The 21,723-nt window shown below is 43.6% G+C and overlaps 1 protein-coding gene across 1 annotated transcript in view; it reads right to left on the minus strand.

Moving 5' to 3' along the window:
* Positions 1-21,723, minus strand: part of LOC124612449 (kalirin) — a 1,731,149-nt gene that overhangs the window by 779,244 nt on the left and 930,182 nt on the right. The window contains exon 15 of the mRNA XM_047140672.1: positions 1,214-1,547. Coding sequence (XP_046996628.1) covers positions 1,214-1,547 — 334 coding nt within the window. The remainder of the gene's footprint in view (positions 1-1,213; positions 1,548-21,723) is intronic.

Here is a 21,723-nt window from a genome sequence, read left to right on the forward strand (position 1 = left end):
CTTCCAAAACCTTCACGTACAATTTGGTAGTCATCGTGCCATCAAGGAATATTACACCAATAATTCCGTGACTGGACACTGTACACCACAGAGTCATCCTCTGACGATGAAGAGATATCTCGATCGCGAAATGCAGAATCTCAGTCTGCCAAATTCGCAAAGTTCCCTTATTGACGAACCTGTCCAAATGAAAGTGGGCTTCATTGCTAAGCCAAACAATACTAATTTCCATCATGCCCTTCAGCCAACAGTGCAATTTGAACATCCTAACACGAACTGTTGAAAAGTTAAGAGGATTTTATTCCATATGCCGGCTGGGGTGGCCGAGCGGTTCTAGACGCTACAGTCTGGAACGGCGCAACCTCTCCGGACGCAGGTTCGAATCGTGCCTCGGGCACGGATGTGTGTGATGTTCTTAGGTTAGTTTCGTTTAAGTAGTTCTAAGTTCTAGAGGACTGATGACCTCAGAAGTTTAAGTCCCATAGTGCTCAGAGGCATTTGAACAATTTTGTATTCCATATAGTTCAGTAACTCTCATCCTGTATCAGGGAATTGGATGCTGCAATGTTGATCCGTATACGGCCAGAACTTAAATTTCACCTCGATATTCTAGGAGCGACGAACCTGCCGGGTTAGCCGAGAGCACTAATGCGCCGCTTCCCGGACTCGGGTAGGCGTGCCAGCCCCGGATATAATCCGCTCGCCGGATTAACGATGAGGGCCCGTGTGCCGGCCAGCCCGGATGTGGTTTTCAGGCGGTTTTCCACATACCTCTAGGTGAATACTGGGCTGGTCCCCACGTCCCGCCACAGTTACACGACTCACAGACATTTGAAACGCATCTGCACTTTTCTACGATTTATACTAGATGCAGACAGACGAGGTACTCCAATTCCGTCCCGGGGGGTACAGGGCGGCAGCAGGAAGGACATCCGACCACCCCTTCACACTAACATGCCAAATCCGAATTAACCACGCCAACCCCGTGCACAATGCGGGACAAGGTGCAAGCGATACAATAGAATTCTAGGAGCGATGAGTGGCCCACAATCTAAAACTCTGGCACAAAAATTTTTTTGAAGTTATAATGGGACTTCGCGGAGAACCTGTGCTGTGTGAACAAGGGTCCCAGTTTTGTGACCTGGGAGACGCCTTAAGTGAGGAGCAGAAAACTTCCACCATTGGGGTGGAGAACAGAGATGGGAGAGTGTACCTGCGCGAGCTCCTGGCCCTGCTGGAGCACGGCGAAGGTGGTGGCCTGCATGCGCGCGACGCTCTCGTTGTGCAGGCGCAGCATGGCCTCGGCCTGGGCGGCGTCGCGGCACGTGTCGGCGCGCTGCAGCTGGTCGGACCAGAGGTCCAGCTGCGAGGACACCTCCAGCGCGTCGCGCTCGAACAGGCGCAGCCGCAGGCACAGGTCGAGGCGCAGCTTGCGCGCGTCCCACAGCGCCTCCAGCTCGTCGCGCGTCTTGCCCAGCCTGCCCAGCGCCGCCTCCACCGCCGCCACCGAGCCCGTCGCGTCCATCTCCGGCGTCACGCCCGCCGACCTGCAGCGTACAGCAACACCACCGTTCCAGTACACGCAAACTCACACACATACACACTGAAGCGCCGAAGAAACTAGTATAGGCATGGGTATTCAAACACAGAGCGACGTATACAGGTAAAATACGGCGCTGCGGTCGGCAACGCCTATACAAGACAACAAGTGTCTGGCCCACTTGTTAGATCGGTTACTGCTGCTACAGTGGCAGATTATCACGATTTGAGTTTGAACGATGTGTTATAGTCAACGGACGAGCGATGGGACACAGTATTTGCGCCGCGCGGGATTAGCCGAGCGGTCTTGGGCGCTGCAGTCATGGACTGTGCGGCTGGTCCCGGCGGAGGTTCGAGTCCTCCCTCGGGCATGGGTGAGTGAGTTTGTCCTTAGGATAATTCAGGTTAAGTAGTATGTAAGCTTAGGGACTGATGACTTTAGCAGTTGAGTCCCATAAGATTTCACACACATTTGAACATTTGAACAGTATTTGCGATGCAGCGATGAAGTGGGGATTTTTCCGTACGACCATTTCACAAGTCTACCGTGAATATCAGGAATCTGGTAAAACATTAAATCTCCGACATCACTGCGGCCGGAAAAAAATATTGCAAGAACGGGACCAGCGATGACAGAGGAAAACCGCTCAACGTGACAGAACAGCAATCCTTCCGCAAATTGCTGCAGATTTCAATGTTGGGCCATCAACAAGTGTCGACGTGCAAACCATTCAATGAAACATAATCCATACGGGCTTTCGGAGCCGACCGCCCACTTGTGTACCCTTGATGACTGCACGACACAAAGCTTTACGCCGAGCGGATGGACGTGTAGAGTGTGGAGACAAACTCAGGCATCCATGGACCTTGCATGTCAGCAGGGGACTGTTCAAGCTGGTGGAGGCTCTGTGCTGGTATGGGGAGTGTGCAGTTAGAGTGATATGGGACACGCCTAGATATGACTCTCACAGGTGACGCGTACATAAGCATCCCGACTAATCACCTGTATCCATTCATGCTCATTCTGCAATCCGATGGACTTGGGCACTTCCAGCAGGACAATACGACGCCCCACACGTCCACAATTCCTACAGAGTGATTCCAGAAACACTCTTCGGAGTTTAAACACTTCTACTGGCCACCAAACTCCCCAGACACGAATATTAATGAGCATATCTGGGATGCTTTGCAACGTGCTGTTGAGAAGAAATCTCCACCCCCCTCGTACTCTTACGGATTTATGGACAGCCCTGCAGGATTCATGGTGTCAATTCCCTCCAGAACTGCTTTAGACATTAGTTGAGTCCATGACACGTCGTGTTGCGGCACTTCTGCGCGCTCGCGGGGGTCCTACGCCATGTTACAGGTGTGCTAGTTTCTTTGGCTCTTCAGTGTACAACAGAGCGCTAGTAGCCTAACAGTAACATTTTACTAACCAGACATCAGTAGGGTTTCGCGTTTCTTTCTATTACCTGATACGTTATTGTACATTTCTAACTCAACGCCCACGTAGACTGTATGGCCTGCACAGATTTGTTTTTCTTTAATCGAATTTTTATGTTATTCAGATTTTGCAACACCTTCCACACTTTTCACGCTAATTAAGGCCCTAAAAGTGTGGTTTTTTCGGATGTATTTCAGATCAAAAAGCTATTCTGATAGCTGTAGTCCACGGTTTTGTAAATCATGCATTTTGCCTTCTTTCTTCATATCTAACAGAGATGTGAAATACCAATTTTCATAGATTTAGATTTAATTTTTTTTATTAATATAAGGAAATATTTTCATCCCCAATTTCACCCCCTTAGGGGTTGAATTTCCAAAAGCAGTGAAACAGTATCTTTTTCTTTTAACTTCTAAACGAGAAGTCAAATACAGATATTCCTAGGATTAGCTTTAAAAATGCTTTCACAATGAAATATTTTCATAGAACATTCCATCCCCTATTTCACTCCCTTACGAGTTCAGTTTCCTAACATATGAAGCATGTATTTTTTCTATGTAATCGAGAAACCAAATACCAGTTTTCACAGATGTAGCTTTAAAAATACTTCAGTGGTTCTTTAATGATGACTTATTTTTTTAAAATTTTCATCTGCTGTTTCAAGCTCTTAGAGGCTAAATTTACAAAAATGCTGAAACACGTATTTTTTTATTTCTGACCGAGAAACTAAATACCAATTTTTGTAAGTCTAACTTCAAAATTGGCTTAATAGCGGCATATTTTCAAAAAATCGTTCATCCCCTCTTTCACCGCCATTGGGATGGAATTCCGAAAATGCCGTTCTTAAACGACGTCTGCAGCATAAAGTCAACTCCCTCCTACACAGCCTAACACAGCGTACGAAAAGTTAGACGACAGACTTTGCATATGAAATTATGAAAGAATTTAATAAAAAAAGAAAATAAGTAGACCAAATCAATTGTATTAAACAAACAAGAATTATAATCAAGAAAAGTCTGTCATACAACTGGACGGTATAGGCTGTAGACTATCTGACAATATCAGAACTGAATGATGGCCTCAAGGAATCCAAGTATGTGAAGGGCCTTGCATATTAAAATACGACCGGACTTCAGAAAGTAAGCTAAACATTATTATGACACGCCAGTAACTTCTACTGAATGTTGCACTACAGTTCAAAGTGACACAGATACATGACTCTACTTTTTAGTATTAGTCATAAAGTCTCTGAAAAAGAACAGTCGGAACGTTCTACCAATCGTTCAGTTGCTCGACGATAGGAATATGGTCTTTGGTCACGGAGCCATTCGAGAACCGCCGTGTGAACGTCCTTGCAGCTGCTGAGAATCAGTTCCTCGGTTGACTGGACACTGTCGTCTGTGACCGACGTCGGTGACCTTCCTTCCCGTTCAGCATCACCCTGTGTACGCGGTCCTGGTAAAATCGTTGGCACCATAACACTACTTCTGGACGCGATACTGTACTTATTCCATATACCGCCAGAATTTGACAGTGAATTTCTATCGCAATTTATACGTTTTGCCAACAATAATCGTACCGCCCCATTTCACTCCCACACTGTGACGTGCCTATTATGCGTACTGCAGCAAAACCATCTCTGTAGTAAAATCAGGAGCCTGTACAATACGCCACTCTTGTTGTGCAATGCTCTTACAAGGGGAGGCCGCCAATTGTGAAATTCAGATTCGATTCATACTGTGCATAATAAAAGCTCATGGCCAGAGGTGTAATGTGGCAAAGCACCAAGATGCACTTCTCAGCCATTGTCGAGAAAAATCGACAGTTAAAAGAAACCGTTACGGTGAAATACTCACTACGATTTAAAGTTTCCTACAGCGTCGTGGCGCAGTGGTAAGTGCTCGGGTTCGTAATCCGAAGGTCACTGGATCGAATCTCGCGCTGTGCAAATTTTTTTTATTTTGTTTTTTGTAATTCAAATGTATACACACACACACACACACACACATATATATATATATATATATATATATATATATCCATCGTCCACCATCAATTGTCTTCTCCGGTTTTTGCCGATATGATACGATACGCGTGGTATGCATCAAACCTGACGAACGATAGAATAATTTTTTCAGAATGTCAATCAGGTGTGTTTCCCAACAGATAATTTAAAAAACAATTGTTCTTGTAAAAACGCATCGTTTATCAGATGTGCTCGATGTCGTGCTGTTTTCTGCTTCCCATGTTTCTGTGATAACTATCACTCTGGTTCGTGCGATACTCCAGCTACTTCTGGTCACTAATTGTTAATTATGTGCGACTGTATACCGTACTTTTCAGTAAATTGTATCCACTTGAATACTATTTGTGATACTGTGTTTTATTTCAAGTTTTATTTTTCCACGACAAACGACTTTTAACAACTTATTATATGCATAATTGTTGCAACTGATTGCTGGGAATTATATATATATATATATATATATATATATATATATATATATATATATATATATATATATTTGAATTACAAAAAAACAAATAATAAAAAAAAGTTGCATGGCGCGAGATTCGATCCGGCGACTTTTAGATTATGAACCTGAGCGTTTACCGCTGCGCCACGACGCTATAAAAAATTAATAATCGTAGAGAGTATTTCACCGCAACGGTTTCTTTTAACTCGATTTTCTCGACAACGGCTGAGAAGTGCATCTTGGTGCTTTGCCACATTACACCTCTGGCCATGAGCTTCTATTATGCGCAGTATGAATTGAATCTGAATTTCACAAATGCCGGCCTCCCCTTGTTAGTGTGATACGACATGTGTAACTTACTTTTTGAAGCCCCTACGTAATAGTACATAATTAATTAAGTATGCGGATTACAACTCAAGGAAGGAGGACGTATCGACTACCTTAGTGTTTGCTGGGACCAAGAACGATGGAAAATAGCCAAAGTAACTGCCACTTTTAACAAGAGCAATACAAATGATAGAGCCGATTACAGATGTGTAAGTGTGCTAAATAGTGGGCACAAATGATTCTCAAGGGTATTAAACAATAGCAAAAAGCTTACAGCGAAATAAAACTCTGTGAAGTTCAGCCTAGCTATAGGAAACGATGCTCATCAACGACTATTATCAGAAACAACAGATAATTCAATGCAGCTATTCACAACGCACTTACAGACTCGGAAAATGATTTCGATTGAGTTCAAAGAAAACTACTGCAGTAGTTCTATTAAGACCACTACATTTTATTACTATTTTTATCCTCCCCTCCCATCTTTTTCTCTCTCCGAAATATAATTTGCAGTCCACCACTTTCAATGTGCCATAAATGCCTAGTAGTTAATAATAATAACAATAAATATGAAAAATGGTTTATTGCAATAACAAAATGTCTAATTACATTGTCACATATTGTTTTAATATAATAATAATGAAATGGCCGTAAGGCATTACTGGCCGGGAGAGCCTCGTCTGGGATAATTCTGCCGCCTGGTGCAAGTTATTCTAATTGACGCCACTGCGGCGACTTTTGCGTCGATGAAGATGACTAGATAACGTGCTGCGGACATAATAATAATAATAATGTGTTTACATCAGTGCTTAGTGCATCACTTTAGCATATCTTCGAAGAAATTCTAATTCACACACATGATTTGAAAAGTACTCGTCCTAATATTTGAGAAGTACATGTGTCACGTGAATGCTGTAAGAACTATGATGGAAGTTCTAATAATCACCACTAGATGTCACCGCTAGTGCAACGAGGTTTCCAGCGTAATAATAGGTCATGCTTTATGAATAAACACGTGACGTGTCAGTGTTCTCGTTAGACAGCTGTGATGCGGTCGTTTCTCTGTTGTTGTTCCCGACTAGTGATTTGGGAAGATCGAAAAAAATCGAGATTCGAGCAGTGGTTAAGTACTTCTTATTGAGAGGTATGAATGCAAAGAGAATTCATCCCGGCTTTTCAGAAGACACTGGGCGACTCTGCTCCTTCATATTCGGATGTTCTCAAGTGGACAAACGCGTTTAAAATTTAGACGGGCAGCTTAGTGATGGTCCGCTTAGTGATCGGCTAAGACGCACCACTGCACTAGAAAGCATTACAAAGTGCATAAAATGGAAATGAAGGATCGCCGACTGAAAGTGCGAGAAGTTGTTGAAACTGTAGGGATGCAACCTGAACGAGCATATCTCATTTTAACACTGGAATCCGATATGAGAAAATTTTCTGCTAGATGGAGGATCAGAAACGCATCAAAATGCAATTGTCCGAACAATATTTGATCCGTTTTCAGAGCAACCAACAATATTTTTGCGTCGGTTTATGACGAGAGCTGAACCTTGGATCCATTACTATATCCCAGGTACACAACAACAGTCAAATCCGTGGGAAAATATTGATTCACCACCACCACCACCACCACCACCACCATGAAAGCAAAAGCAATACGGTCGGCCGGAAAGGTCAAGGTGTCAGTTTCCTAGTATGCGAAAGGGATTCTGCTGATAGATAATCTCCCCACCGGTCAAACAATTACGGAACAATACCACGCTAACCTTCTGGACGAACTACAGCGAAAGATGGGTGAAAAAAAGCCAGTATTGGCAAGGAAGAAATTCATCTTTCATCAAGGCAATGTACACCCACACGCAAATGCCGCTGCATGGCAAAAATACAGGATACACCCGCCTTATTCGCCTGATTTGGCTCCACCAGACTTCAATCTCTTCCTCAAGCTCAAATTTTTCTCGGTGGAATCTCTTCAAACGATGATCTGACAGCTGAAGGTGACGGTTATTTTGCAGGCCTGGAGGAATCTAAGTTTCTAGAATGAATCAAGACATTGGAACATAGCTGGACCAAGGGCGCTGGTAACCAAGGAGACTACACTCAAAAATAAAAAAATAACTGAGGTAAGTTGTTTCTTTCCATTCCAGCCTGAGAACTTTTCAAACTAACGCGCACAATAGAAATAAACTTTGGCAAGATCAAAATTAACACGACATAAAATAAAACTGTGCATTCGCCATTGTCAGCATTTCACTTAGAGCTGCAATTACGAACACGGATCTGTAGAATGTGACTATAAGAACACGTGAATAAGTGGACTGCTGTTCCTTTCCAACATTTTTGCCTGTATCAGAGAAATCAGGCCGCAAGCTCATCCACGGGGCAGGCCCTTAGGCATGTTGCTTAGGAGTACCCCTGCAAGACGTGGTTTGTAATATCTAGAATGCCTTACCGTTTACGATACTCTTAAGTTTTTATTCTACTTCACTCTCTGAAAGTTAGCTGCGAAATCTAGAAACTGGTAATTACGAAGTAAGATGCACGACAGTGATGCAGTAGTTTACAAAACGGCACTGATTAGATATACAGAAATAAGAGCGGAGGCCAGAACGAAGATAACCCTAAAATCAGGGGCTATGTCATTCAACAAGTATGTTACACGAAGTTTCTACCAGTTCTGTTAAACAATAGCTTGAGCAAATAATGTAATGTCTTACGAAAACTTAGTGGCTACTGTAACATTGAAACTGCACTATGAGCTTACTATGTAAATATGCGTAGACTTACAGTAAGTGACGTGCCTGAGAATGGAAGTTCCGCGTAACAGTCATTCAACATTAAAAAAACGAGGTATAAGGACCACGAAAGGGTTTACCAACAGGGACACGACAGAAACATCTTTATAGAACTTGAACTACAGAATAACTTGTCATTGTTCTTATATTTGAAGTACTAACAAAACTGTAAATCATTTTAACTTTCGGAAAAATCCTGCTGTGCAACGTAGTCGAATCGCATAGCTTGAGAAGACTTAACACCAGCTGAGCTACGAAGCTATTTATACATACAGAACTGGGAGAAAATTTAAAAATAGTCTTCGTTACTTTCATGCTTCAAATCAAACTGTGATCCTTGGCTCCTCGCAATGGTGACGATAATGTGGATAAACAAATAGTACATCAAACCAATCAATGTTCTCAGTAATTGTCCCAAACAGTATATGCTTACTCCATTAATATCGGAGCAGAAGTGATGGCTCCGTACATTCAGGAGTATAATCATCAAATTATCAACATTGGTTATTAAGGACCTCTTTTTTTTCGGACACTTTGTTGAGAAATTTGTAGCTTACTTGACAGAGGGGAAGGACTCCTCTCTCTCTCTCTCTCTCTCTCTGTGTGTGTGTGTGTGTGTGTGTGTGTGTGTGCGTGCGTGCGGGAGTGCGCGCGCTCCTACGTGAGTGAATATAGTGAGCCTTGAGTATGGGCGTGTCAGAGAGAGAGAGAGAGAGAGAGAGAGAGAGCGCAGAGGAACACACACTGACAAGTTTACCCTCGGCTGTTTGCTCATACCTAAGCAAATACCAGCGGCTCTGAGGACATGAAGTGCTATTTTGTCATTAGTACCGAACTAATGAGGAAGGTACACGGAACAACTGTTCAGTCCTACACATCGGTCTTTCTCTCAAGAGACGCCTCAAAGCCACCAACTTCCGACGAGAATTTGCGAGCGTGAATATTTAAGGTAAACTGACAGCATCAGGACTGCCCTTCTATACCGCTTCTGTGAAGCTTCCGTCCACATTATTTATGTGAACATATCTTTTACAGTCTCGCGGTTCTAGGCGCGCAGTCCGGAACCGCGCGACTGCTACGGTCGCAGGTTCGAATCCTGCCTCGGGCATGGATGTGTGTGATGTCCTTAGGTTAGTTAGGTTTAAGTAGTTCTAAGTTCTAGGGGACTGATGACCACAGCTGTTAAGTCCCATAGTGCTCAGAGCCATTTGAACCATTTTATCTTTTACAAATAGCGTATGGTAAGTACAAACATATATTTGTGCCCGAGTCAAAGTTACTCCACCGATGACGATGCGTCTTGCAGTATACGAGTACATGGTGAATATGGTGTCTACAAACCATGATAATAATTTTCTTATCCGACGTCTTTTGAGCCACTGCTAATAATATATCAGTGGTCTCTTGTGGGTCCTTACTGGGTAATTATAATTCGTTTCGTCTGTTATCCTACCTTTTTCCACTTTACTGGCTTTTGGATCGTGCATATTCAGCCATCTCAGTAATAGAAAGACGATATGATAGCGTAGTGCGGCCGATTTTCTCGTCGTTTACGTCGACAAGAACGTAAGGACAACACAACACACCCAGTCACCGAGCGGAGAAAATCTCCGACCTGCCCGGCAATCGAACACGTGTCCCTTCGGTTAGCAATCTGCCACGCTTATTGTGCGTCTATCGAGGCGGGCGTTATCCCGACTACTATACGCGCAATACAGCTTGGCACTTTTCGCGGCCGGCCGCGGTGGTCTAGCGGTTCTAGGCGCTCAGTCCGGAACCGCGCGACTGCTACGGTCGCAGGTTCGAATCCTGCCTCGGGCATGGATGTGTGTGATGTCCTTAGGTTAGTTAGGTTTAAGTAGTTCTAAGTTCTACGGGACTGATGACCACACATGTTAAGTCCCATAGTGCTCAGAGCCATTTGAACCATTTGAACACTTTTCGCGCCGGATTCTGGGAAAGAATGTATCGGTATAAGCCGGCCGGTATTGACTTCCTTCCGCTCAACGTCAACCTAGTTAGTAAATAATACTTTTCGCCGTGGCCAGGTATAATTCAATTTTGTACTTAGTAGAAACAAGATTTCAGTTTAGACTATATAAAATCACCGAAGGAGTGATCGCTGCAACACCTAATTCCGTGCATAACTTCTGATTCCTGAGAAAGGCAGGTACATTTCCATTTTATACGCTGCATGTCCTGTGCCAGTAGTGTATTTGCGTCAGTGGCGTGGGGGAAGAGGAGAGAGTAGCGGGGGGGGGGGGGGGGGGGGGGGGGGGGTAGACAGGAATCGCTAACTTTCTTGCTCCCCGGAACCCCTACGCGATGAACAAATTATACTGCACGTATTATCTATTTCCAGAAGTATGTGGCGTATTTGCTAACAAAATGTACATACGGTACTCGTTGTTGATAAAGTTTGCGCCGCGTGGGGTAGCCGCGCTGTCTGGGGCGCCTTGTTACGGTCCGTGCGGCTCCACAAGTCGGAGGTTCGAATCCTCCCTCGGGCATGGCTGTGTGTGTTGTCCATAGCGTATGTTAGTTTAAGTTAGATTAACTAGTGTGTAGGCTTAGGGACCTATGACCTCAGCAGTTTGATCCCATAAGACCTTACCACAAATTTCCAAAAAAATTGAGGTTCTCGATGCTCATTCTTGCTTGCTTGCTAGGACTGTCGCAGTGGTTGAAGTTATCGCTTTTTTATACAGAGATGGCGTTCCTACAATGAAATATTGTTTTTCTTATTTTGGTACATACTCCAGAATGCCTTACGTTAAGTGTGAGATAGATCTACGAGATGTTTCTAGTTATGCTACTGTATTAAGTACTCGTGTCGCGTCCGTCTTTCATATAGGCGAGCTGCGACACAGTGTTGTCATAAAAGTTTTCGTTTTGGGCTGTTTTATCTTCAACAAAATTTCGTCCAAATTTGAGGAAGATGTATAAGGAGCCTGTGCCTTTATTTTCAGCCGTTACAAAATTAGTGGCTGAATGCAGAAGTGACTGTATTTTTTTCTGCTGAAGATAACACACATGACCAAAGTCACGAAACGGCAGCCACACATGACAACAACGAGAAAGTTAGCAATGTGGTTCTGCAGGATCGCCGTTGCGGGGTATGAAAAAGCTCACGTCATAGTCACACCACTCGTCTCCGTAGCCGAGATCGCTACCGCACGACTGTGCAGTACGCTCTCTTGGAAGGCGTACGTTCGAATCGCGGTGTTGGAAGAAATTTACATCGCTTATATTGGGACGGCAAGGCAGGATACGTGGAGGCGTACAGTTCCTCATCTTCAGACTTCACTATGTCGCCCTAGGTTAGATTACAGACCTCTCCGTAGTGTTTAATGGATTCAGAGCATATGGCACTGTTTGAGATTGGTCTGGGACGTTAAGCTGGACGGCCACCGACGTGTTATTCGACAGGAGAGGGCAATCCGTCAACACTTGGTATCTCCCTCCCTTTCATCCATAACAAACACAACACTGCACTGTAGAAGTACTCATCACTGTCATCCACACATCTACAAGTAAATGATACTTTGTAATGGGTCGGAAGAAGCCAACGACGAAGCACTTCCCCTAGAACCTTGTTCTGAAGGGCAAATTGGGGATCCGGCAACTGCCTCCAACGCTCATTTCCCGAGCATGGTAGTGAAAAAGTCAACAGTCACGTCAGGAAGAGAGGACGGAACATTTCACGAAAACAAATGGCTATGAAAAGTTTCAAAATAAAGACAGTCTTCGTTGCGAAATTATTTGATATCAATGACGCGTTTCACTCTTTTGGGGTATCACCAGAGTGTGTAAAAGTTAGTCCGTTTTATATTTTATATGGCTTTATGTCCGATGTGTTGCATATCCGGCTAGTTTCACACAATCTGATGACGTCCAAAATGGGTGAAACGCGTCACTGATATAACATAATTTCGCAACTACTGAAATAATTCAAAACTGCTTGCTGTACTGCTCTGACATAATAGAATGGAATAAAGGCTATAAAAAAGTTGTGTGTAAAATGACTGATGCATTCGTTTCACGCTAGCTGAAAGCAAAGGCGAAAACGAATACCTCAGCAACCATTGAACCGTTTTAGAAAGAACCCAAATAATTCTGTGAGTCGATTTGTTATTTTAAACGTAACTTTGATCCACCACGTCACGCTAGAAATGAAACTTAATGACAATCATTAGCGACTTCTTGTAGCATCAAGTGAGACGTCCATCAAGTAATGTTGCGGCTTGCACTGTTAGTAAGATAAGTAAAGCAATTTGCCATGTGATATCCGTAGACAGTGTGGTTAAATTTGTTAATTATTATCATTCTAGTACAAAAGGGAAACCTGGAGATAAACACTATAGACAGAGAACAGATGCTACAGATGAATAGAGCAGATCAGATTACTAGATCGGATGAGTGAATGAGGAGGTACTGAATCGAGACTGTGGAGAAAAGAAATTTATGGTACAACTCGACTAAATGAAGGAATTGGTTGGCGGATATATCCTGAGGCGTGAAAGAATAGTTTATTTGGTGTTGGAGGGACACTAGTCAAAGGCTAGCGAAATGAGGGATGCTCAACTACCGGACCTACCGATAGATGGCTCTAGCGCGTGCCGGCCAAAGTTCATATCATTGAGTGTCCATCATATCTGAATTTGGCAAAAACGAAGTGTCAAAACACGGATGAAAATGTTTTGCGTTCTGCGCCCTCATAAGTCTTTTATATTGGATGTTCTAGATATCCACACATCAACATAATGAAGTGTTTCTAATCTAGCGGGACTGATGACCTTAGCAAACATCCCAACAACCACCACCATATAATCTAGCGAGAAAAAGCAGTGACAGTTCTGCTATGAAATTCCTAAATTCGAGTGTGTTTTGGAAGTTTGACAAGCTGACCTATAAATTGTTTATTATTAATTTTATGAGTGCTTTGCTTATTAGCCCGTTTTAAAACACTATTTAAGATTCAGTGGAGGTCAACAAATTACCTTACCTGCCAAATCTTTTAACAACAGGTATAATTCGGAAAATCAAGCGTGGAAAACAGTGAAGACGTCTCTTGAAAAAAAGTTGACATCGTTTGCTTAGGGGTATCTTTAGTGACAACAGACATTACAACTGAACTATTAAAGTATTACTTACGTATAAATGGAGCAAATTGTTATTTTTCTTTATCTGAAGTGATGCATTACCGATCTGCATATATGCTGACACTGTAATTGTAACATGCACTTACGAATTTGGCTCTCTCTTTGATCAGAAATTTAAATGCCAAGATTTTATTAACGCCTGTACGTGGCATGGTGTATTTTAACTGAGTGATAAGGTAGAAGCACCAGTTTTTGACAGTGCTTCAGTCTTTGATACGAGACAAGAAATACATTTAAATGAGACAAACACGAAGGCCAACGTAAGGCTCCTCTTAAAAGCATGACTTGTATCATTTGGAAGTTAAGTCTAGTAATGACATTACATTGGACTGATCCATGATGTAGGAAGTGAAGGAAGTAAAAATTGTAGGAGGAGGCTACAACTTAACTATATTAAACAGAGTAAAATTGATGAACAGTCTTGCACAGGCTAAACTAGTACGGAGAGCAGCATCAAAACAGTCTTCCGTCTGATGGTCACAACAACATACGGGTGTTTCGTAGACACTGCAGGACAGCACCTCACGAGTGGAATGCACTCGTCGGGTAAATACCGTAGGTAGCGCTCTGACCAAGAGCGGAATACGTCTAAAAGTAGCCGCATTTTTGACCTAAAAAGACAGTCTTTTACTGTCATGGCAGCTACTCTTCGCGTATGCTTCTCGGTAACAGGTGGGAGCGGCCGCTAGATGGCTCCAGCCATGCATACGGAGCGGAGAGCGGTGCACCTTCACGAGGAGGCGCAGGATGAGCTAACGGTAGCGGCGCTGCGCGTCGTGCGTGGCCCGGATCGCCATTTCAGAGCTGCCTGTTCGGGTCACCTCGTTGCATGCGCGCGGCCCCGTCACGTACCAGGGCCCAGCGCCGTTAACTCTCTGCACGTAGGGCACCTGCCGCTTCAAATTCCCACGTGTTTACTCTGATAATGTCTGGCATATACGGGCTAGACTACATTTCTTTCGATACTCAGTCAGCTCTTTATTCACACATACATCGTTCTAACAGTATCAGATACACCAGTTTAATACAAAAAGAAAAATATATGGATTAATTAAGTTAATCAATTCACACTTAACTATGTACAGCTGCCACCCAAGGTTTGTTTAAACACCACAGTGCTTTAGCAGGCACGATTCTCAATTACCCAGCCAGTTATCGTGCTACGTTAAGTGTAATGGTTCAAATGGCTCTGAGCACTACGGGACTTAAGATCTGAGGTCATCAGTCCCCTAGAACTTAGAACTACTTAAACCTAGGTAACCTAAGGACATCACACACATCCATGCCCGAGGCAGGATTCGAACCTGCGACCGTAGCAGTCGCGCGGTTCCGGACTGAAGCGCTTAGAACCGCTCGGCCAAAGCGGCCGGCTACGTTAAGTGTAAAGTGGACTCAAATCACGGTACAGCTCCGAATTTACACATTAACAAACACCCTCAAAGATGACAAAACATGATAAATTAGAGACAAAAATCCGAATACTGAACGAGGAACGAACTGCAGACCTCTGAATTTATAGCCTGAACATTGCAACTGACAAGCAATCCCTTCAGTGCGAGCTCTCAAATTCTGTGTTTAGTAACGCTCATTTGGCAGCGTTGTATCAACAACTATGACAGGAAAAATATTAGTTGCTAATGACTCCGCATGTGCGTCAGGATAGCGACAGAAAATGAGTGCACGGGATGTGCGGAGATCAAAATTTTATGGGATCTACATATTACACTTCACGAAATGGACATCGTCAACATTCAAGAAATGTTCAAAACGAACCATTAACTTGCACCATCGAATGAAAAATGACAGGCCACAGTGGTCACAAATTCGCACCATGAAGATCGAAGGCGAACTCCTTTGGAGTTAGAAAACGTGCAGGATGTTCGGCGAGGTATCCACTGTTAAAAAAATCATAAAGAATCTTATGGCTTAACGGGGTGATGAGAACTGATGGAATGTAACCGAAGGCGAAACAGTCTGTCTTGGAGCTTATCGTGAAATGGCTATCCTTTAACGCGTAGATACAGACGTTGCGATAATATGTGTTACAGGCACGGAAAAAACTAACATCCATACGCTGTATTTGTCCTGGTTCCAGGTGGTATTAATGATGTGTCACACACTTTTCAGGAGGGACAGTTTGCTCAAAAGATTATGATTTTTATGCACAGACCAGGAATCACACAAAAGCATTTCATTTTGACCAGCTAGTGCTCAAAAGCAATGCTCATGCCATAATTGTAGTTCTCTTACGCCCATTTTCCCCACTCTTGCTTGCTGTAATGTAAATATTCCCTGCTGCCCTTGCAAGATCACGCAAACGAGAAAGCAGCACAGTAAGTAACTTTCCAGCCAGTTTACCATTAACAGTCGGCATAGTTGTATATGAATACGTTAAGGTATGGATCTTAGTTGATCTTGATTAAACTTTCTTGGTACTTCCATTTTCCGGGGTTCCTTTCATATGCATTTCCTCTTATGAACTGGACTGGTCGAAGTTAAAAGAAATTCCTTACTGAACTATGGGATAAGTTCGTTTACCTCATCTATAAATTTTCGGGCCGATGCCGCAGTTTCGTGTGCTTCGTCAAGTTTTCGCTTGTAAGCGTATTGTCATATCGCTGGCTTGGTTGTGGAGTATCTTTGCGGGCAGCCGCGTCTGTAAAGAGTCGAGCGCGGGACACGGAACTGGTGTGTTATGTTGTGGGTAGCTTTGCATGTAAAAAGCTTTGTTAGTATTGGGGTTGAAGTGTTGCTACAAGTGCTGTTACAGTAAAGTGATGAAATATGGAAGTGATTCAGAGGAGAGTGCGTCAAGAACTAATTAAAAAATGAGCAGTGCCGCCGATAACGTATTTGTGTACCCTCTCGTTGCGTGTCGTACCGTACAGTACCAATCATCCACGACGTGTTCGGTCTCCAAGAATGAACTAATGTGAACCAGTTATACTATATACCACAAAAGAGAGCATTTAAGTGCCAGTGTCTTGTAGCGAGCGTGAGGACGTGCGTTCGATTATTGCGTTCCGCATTATCGACAATCAGCCGCGCCGCGACGGTTACTCGCACGCTCGTACAAGTGAGAACTGAAACATTAACTTTACGGACAGTGTTATATCATTACTAGTGTCAAGGAGGACTGGTACCAAAAGAAATCTGTGTATACGTGGCGAGCGTAAGAATTTTCGTTCGGTTATTCGCTTTCCATCATCAACAATCATCCGCGCCGTGTTCGGTACGCGTACGCTCGTCCAAGTGATATTGTGGACAGATAATCATTGTCAATTGGAATAAGCATTTACGACTTACAAGGGGAGGCCGCCAATTGTGAAGTTCAGATTCGATTCATACTGCGCATAATAAAAGCTCATGGCCAAAGGTGTAATGTGGCAAAGCACCAAGATGCACTTCGCAGCCGTTGTCGAGAAAATCGACAGTAAAAAGAAACCGTTGCGGTGAAATACTCTCTACGATTAATAATGTTCTACAGCGTCGTGGCGCAGCGGTAAGCGCTCGGGTTCGTAATCCGAAGGTCGCTGGATCGAATCTCGCGCCATGCAACTTTTTTTTATTATTAGTTTTTTGTAATTCAAATATATATATATATATATATATATATATATATATATATATATATATATATTTAATGAATTGCTTATGCATGTTGGTGAAGGCGGATCGCTCTCAAATTGTACCGCCTCCATTTTTCCCTTTTTTTTTTTTTAACAGGGTGTACCAAAGCTCTCCCGTCCGCACTGATTTTCGACGATGTTATAAGTTGCGCTAGGGACCGCATCTACCTTCTTTCGAAGTTAGCACGCAACTACGCTGTTATGCGGCGGCTCGTTTCGGCCCATTCAACATCTGTCCTTCAAGTGTAACGAGCGAGTAACGGAGTTTATATTTCATACCTGCCACAGCAAATTTGTGTTCGTGGTGTCTCTATTCTAATTCGAACGTTTGACTTACGCTATACGTATTCGTTTCGGAATATCGTTTCTACGTCTTCCGTTAACTATACGTGGATAACATTATGAAGATAATTAATAACATTTGTGAAATACAACTTTGTTTGCGGAAAACATAATTATGTTCGAAGGCGCCAGTTTTCCACGACAAACGACTTTCAACAACTTACTATATGCATAATTGTTGCAACTGATTGCCGGGAACAAATACTAAAAAAAAAAAGTTCCATGGCGCGAGATTCGATCCGGCTACCTTCGGATTACGAACCCGAGCGCTTACCGCTGCGCCACGACGCTGTAGAAAACTATTAATCGTAGAGAGTATTTCACGGCAATGGTTTCTTTTAACTCGACAACGGCTGAGAAGTGCATCTTGGTGCTTTGCCACATTACACCTCTGGCCATGAGCTTTTATTATGCGCAGTATGAATCGAATCTGAATTTCTCAATTGGCGGCCTCCCCTTGTTACAGTGTAAACAGTGCAACCTGTGATTTCTTATCGTGTCAGAATACAGATGTTCATACCAGACGCAGGACAGTGTTATGCTTGACGTTGAGTGGCTCTCCTAAACCCTCTTGCATATTTAGATAGATAAAACCAGGGCCAGGAGCAGTGTGAAGCAGAACAGTACGACCGCCGCGGGATTATCAGGTACGTGGTGTGGATAGGGTGCACGGTCCCATAACGACAGTTAAAGGTACCCCACTCATTTGTACCCCCGGGCGTGTTACACGCTTAGTTTGAAATTTTGTTGTCTTACATCCTTCCAATTCTGTAGCACTGTCTGAACTTAGACCGCTTCCCTCCAAATCACTGTAATCTATATCGCGCGCAATTTGTTGTGCATAACGGAGTAGGTCACTATCTTGTACATCCTGTAAATTGTATGGAGCGCCCTCGACACGTGCAAACATCAATTTCTGTAACAAGTGCGCATTGTTCTCCTCTGAATATCCGTAGTTTTTCATATGCGCTACACGGTCATATTGCTGTGGAATTATTTCAAATTCCCCATAATTGGTTTTTCACTATGCTGTGGTTGTACGTTATTATGTTTACTACCCGATCCTTGGATAAAGATTTCATCTGCCGCTTCCTTCTCACTCGGCGAAATTCCTTGGGTTCCTTTCTGACGAAATGCCAACGTCGGGATCTACTGTTGTAGAGATAATGCAATGTTTGCTTTGTTTATCGTTGCCATTGCTCTTTTTCGTGTCAGCACCACAAGCACTGTTGGGAGATACTCGTGGACTAAGCATTTCAGTTACGCTCCGTAGCCTCATGCTGTGCTCATCATTGAATACCTTCAGTACAGTCCCCTGCCGCCATTAGCAATCAATGTTATGGTTGCATGGTAGGCAATACGTGGGGCGTCGAACGCCGTAAATATCATTCGCATTGCGACCTCGCACGCAAAGGGCTTCTTGTGAGACACTCAAGTCAAATTCCTAAATACAACATATAATTAATTACAATACCAGTGCGATTATGAGCTGCGTTTACCAGCATTGATTTCTTGTACTTCAGTAGGTGCTACAACTATTTTAACTGTACCCACACTCTTTACAAGAGCACAAAATATGTACTTGCAGAATGCCTTTGGCTTCCTCATCAAAAATTTGTTTCAATGATTTTGTAAATAGCTTTCGAGAGTCTTATCTGGCTAGACTGCTCAATATTTCTACAATAATAAGTTGTAAATTTCAAAGTGGTTTAAATTAAAGAAATAATAGTTACGGAATAAGACCAGAAAACACTAGTAATAATCTCGTAAAAGTTATCCAACTTCGAGTGATAATATGAGTTCGTCTCTCGAGTGCTTTGTCATCTTTTTATACTCTGCAGGAGTACTCTGCTGCTACTACTGCTAGACTTGCACTTTTTATATCAATCTGCGAAAGAAGCAATTATCAACTGTCTTTTTACGCTCAGCTGCGATAGCTTGATACGAATCGAACTACGTTTCCGCCCACAATTAGTGTTAGCTTGACGTTTCCTGTACCGTTACAGGTAATGCGTGCTGTACACAGTGAGATGACAAGTCATGGCGATAGCGATATGCAGATACACAGTTAGCAATAGTATCGCGTACACAGTGTATAAAGAACCAGTGCAACGGTGGAGCTGTATCTGCTCACAGGTGATTCATGTAAAGCGTTTCCGACGTGATTATGGCCCCACGAAGGGAATTAACAGTCTTTGAATGCGGAATGCTAGTTGGAGCTAGACACATGGGACATTCCATTTTGAAAATCGTTAGAGACGTAAGTATTCCGAGATTCACATTGTCAAGAGTGCGCCAAGAATACCAAATTTCAAGCATTACTTCTCACTATGGACAACGCAGTGGTCGACGGCCTTCACTTAACGACCGAGCGCAGCAGCGTTTACGTAGGGCTGTCAGTGCTAACAGACATGCAACACTGCGGAGGAGGAGGACAAGATTAGTGTTTAATGTCCTGTCAACAACGAGGTCACAAGAGACGGAGCACAAGCTCGGGTTAGGCAAGGATGGAGAAGGAAATCGGCCGTTCCCTTTCAAAGGAACCATCCAGGCATTTGCTTGTAGCGATCGATACAGGTTTCAAACGGCTCTGAGCACTATGCGACTTAACATCTGTGGTCATCAGTCCCCTAGAACTTAGAACTACTTAAACCTAACTAACCTAAGGACATCATCACAAACATCCATGCCCGAGGCAGGATTCGAACCTGCGACCGTAGCAGTCGCGCGGTTCCGGACTGAGCGCCTAGAACCGCTAGACCACCGCGGCCGGCGATCGATATAGGGACATCACGGTAAACCTAAATCAAGATGGCCGGACGCGGGTTTGAACTGTCGTCCTCCCGAATACCAGTCTACAGTGCATTAGCAATCAATGTTATGGTTGCATGGTAAACAATATGTGGGGCGTCGAAATAGCCGAGTGAAATAACCGCAGAAATCGATGTGAGATGTACGACGAACGTATCTTTTAGGATAGTGCAATGAAACTTGGCTTTAATGGATTATGGCAGCGGAGCACCGCCTCGAGTGCCTTTGCTAACAGTACAACATCGCCTGCATCGCCTCTCCTGTACGCAAGGCCATATCGCTTGGACTCCTAGACGACTGGAAAACCGTGGCCTAGTCAGATGAGTTCCGATTTCAGTTGGTAAGAGCTGACGGTAGGGTTCGAGTGTGCCAAAGACCCCACACGAAGCAATGGACCCAAATTGTCAACAAGGCATTGTGCAGTAGGGTGGGGGCTCCGTAATGGTTTGGGCTGTGTTTACATGGAATGGAATTGGTTCTCTGGTCCAAGTGAACCGATTATTAACTGGACGTGGGTATTTTCGGCTACTTGGAGACCATTTGCAGCCATGGACTTCATACTCCCAAACAACGATGGAATGTTTATTGATGACAGTGCGGCGTGTCACCGGGCCACAATTATTCGCGATTGGGTTGAAGAACATTCTGGACATGGTTTGGCCATGCAGATCACCCGGTATGAATCCCATCGAACATTTATGGGACGTAATCTAGAGGTCAGTTTGGACACAAAACCGTGCGCCGGCAACACTTTCGATATTATGAATGGCTATAGAGGCACCAAGACTCAGTATTTCTGCAGGGAACTTCCAAAGACTTGTTGAGTCCATGCCACGTCAAGTTGTTTCAATACCCCGAGCAAAAAGAGTTCCAACACGATATTAGGAGGTGACTTTTTTTACCTCGGTGTAAACATCAACACTTAATTTATGCCCTAATTCGTATAGTTAAAACTTCAGTGACATTCCTACTTGATATACCTCAAATGTCAATTCCAATTACGACACAGTAGATGATACTAAGGATCAGAGCACTGATCAGCCCGTAGGGCGGAAAGGTGATGAGCACTGAGAGCTACAGCAACAGTTTTCAGCTGTCCTAACGTTTAGCTGCAGGGAGTAAACGGCAAATTTTCGTATGCTAACCACACCGTGACAGAAAAGGACTCTCAGAAGCAAGTTTTTCACAATTCGT

This window comes from Schistocerca americana, chromosome 4 (assembly GCF_021461395.2).
Source record: "Schistocerca americana isolate TAMUIC-IGC-003095 chromosome 4, iqSchAmer2.1, whole genome shotgun sequence".
Lineage (NCBI taxonomy): Eukaryota > Metazoa > Arthropoda > Insecta > Orthoptera > Acrididae > Schistocerca > Schistocerca americana.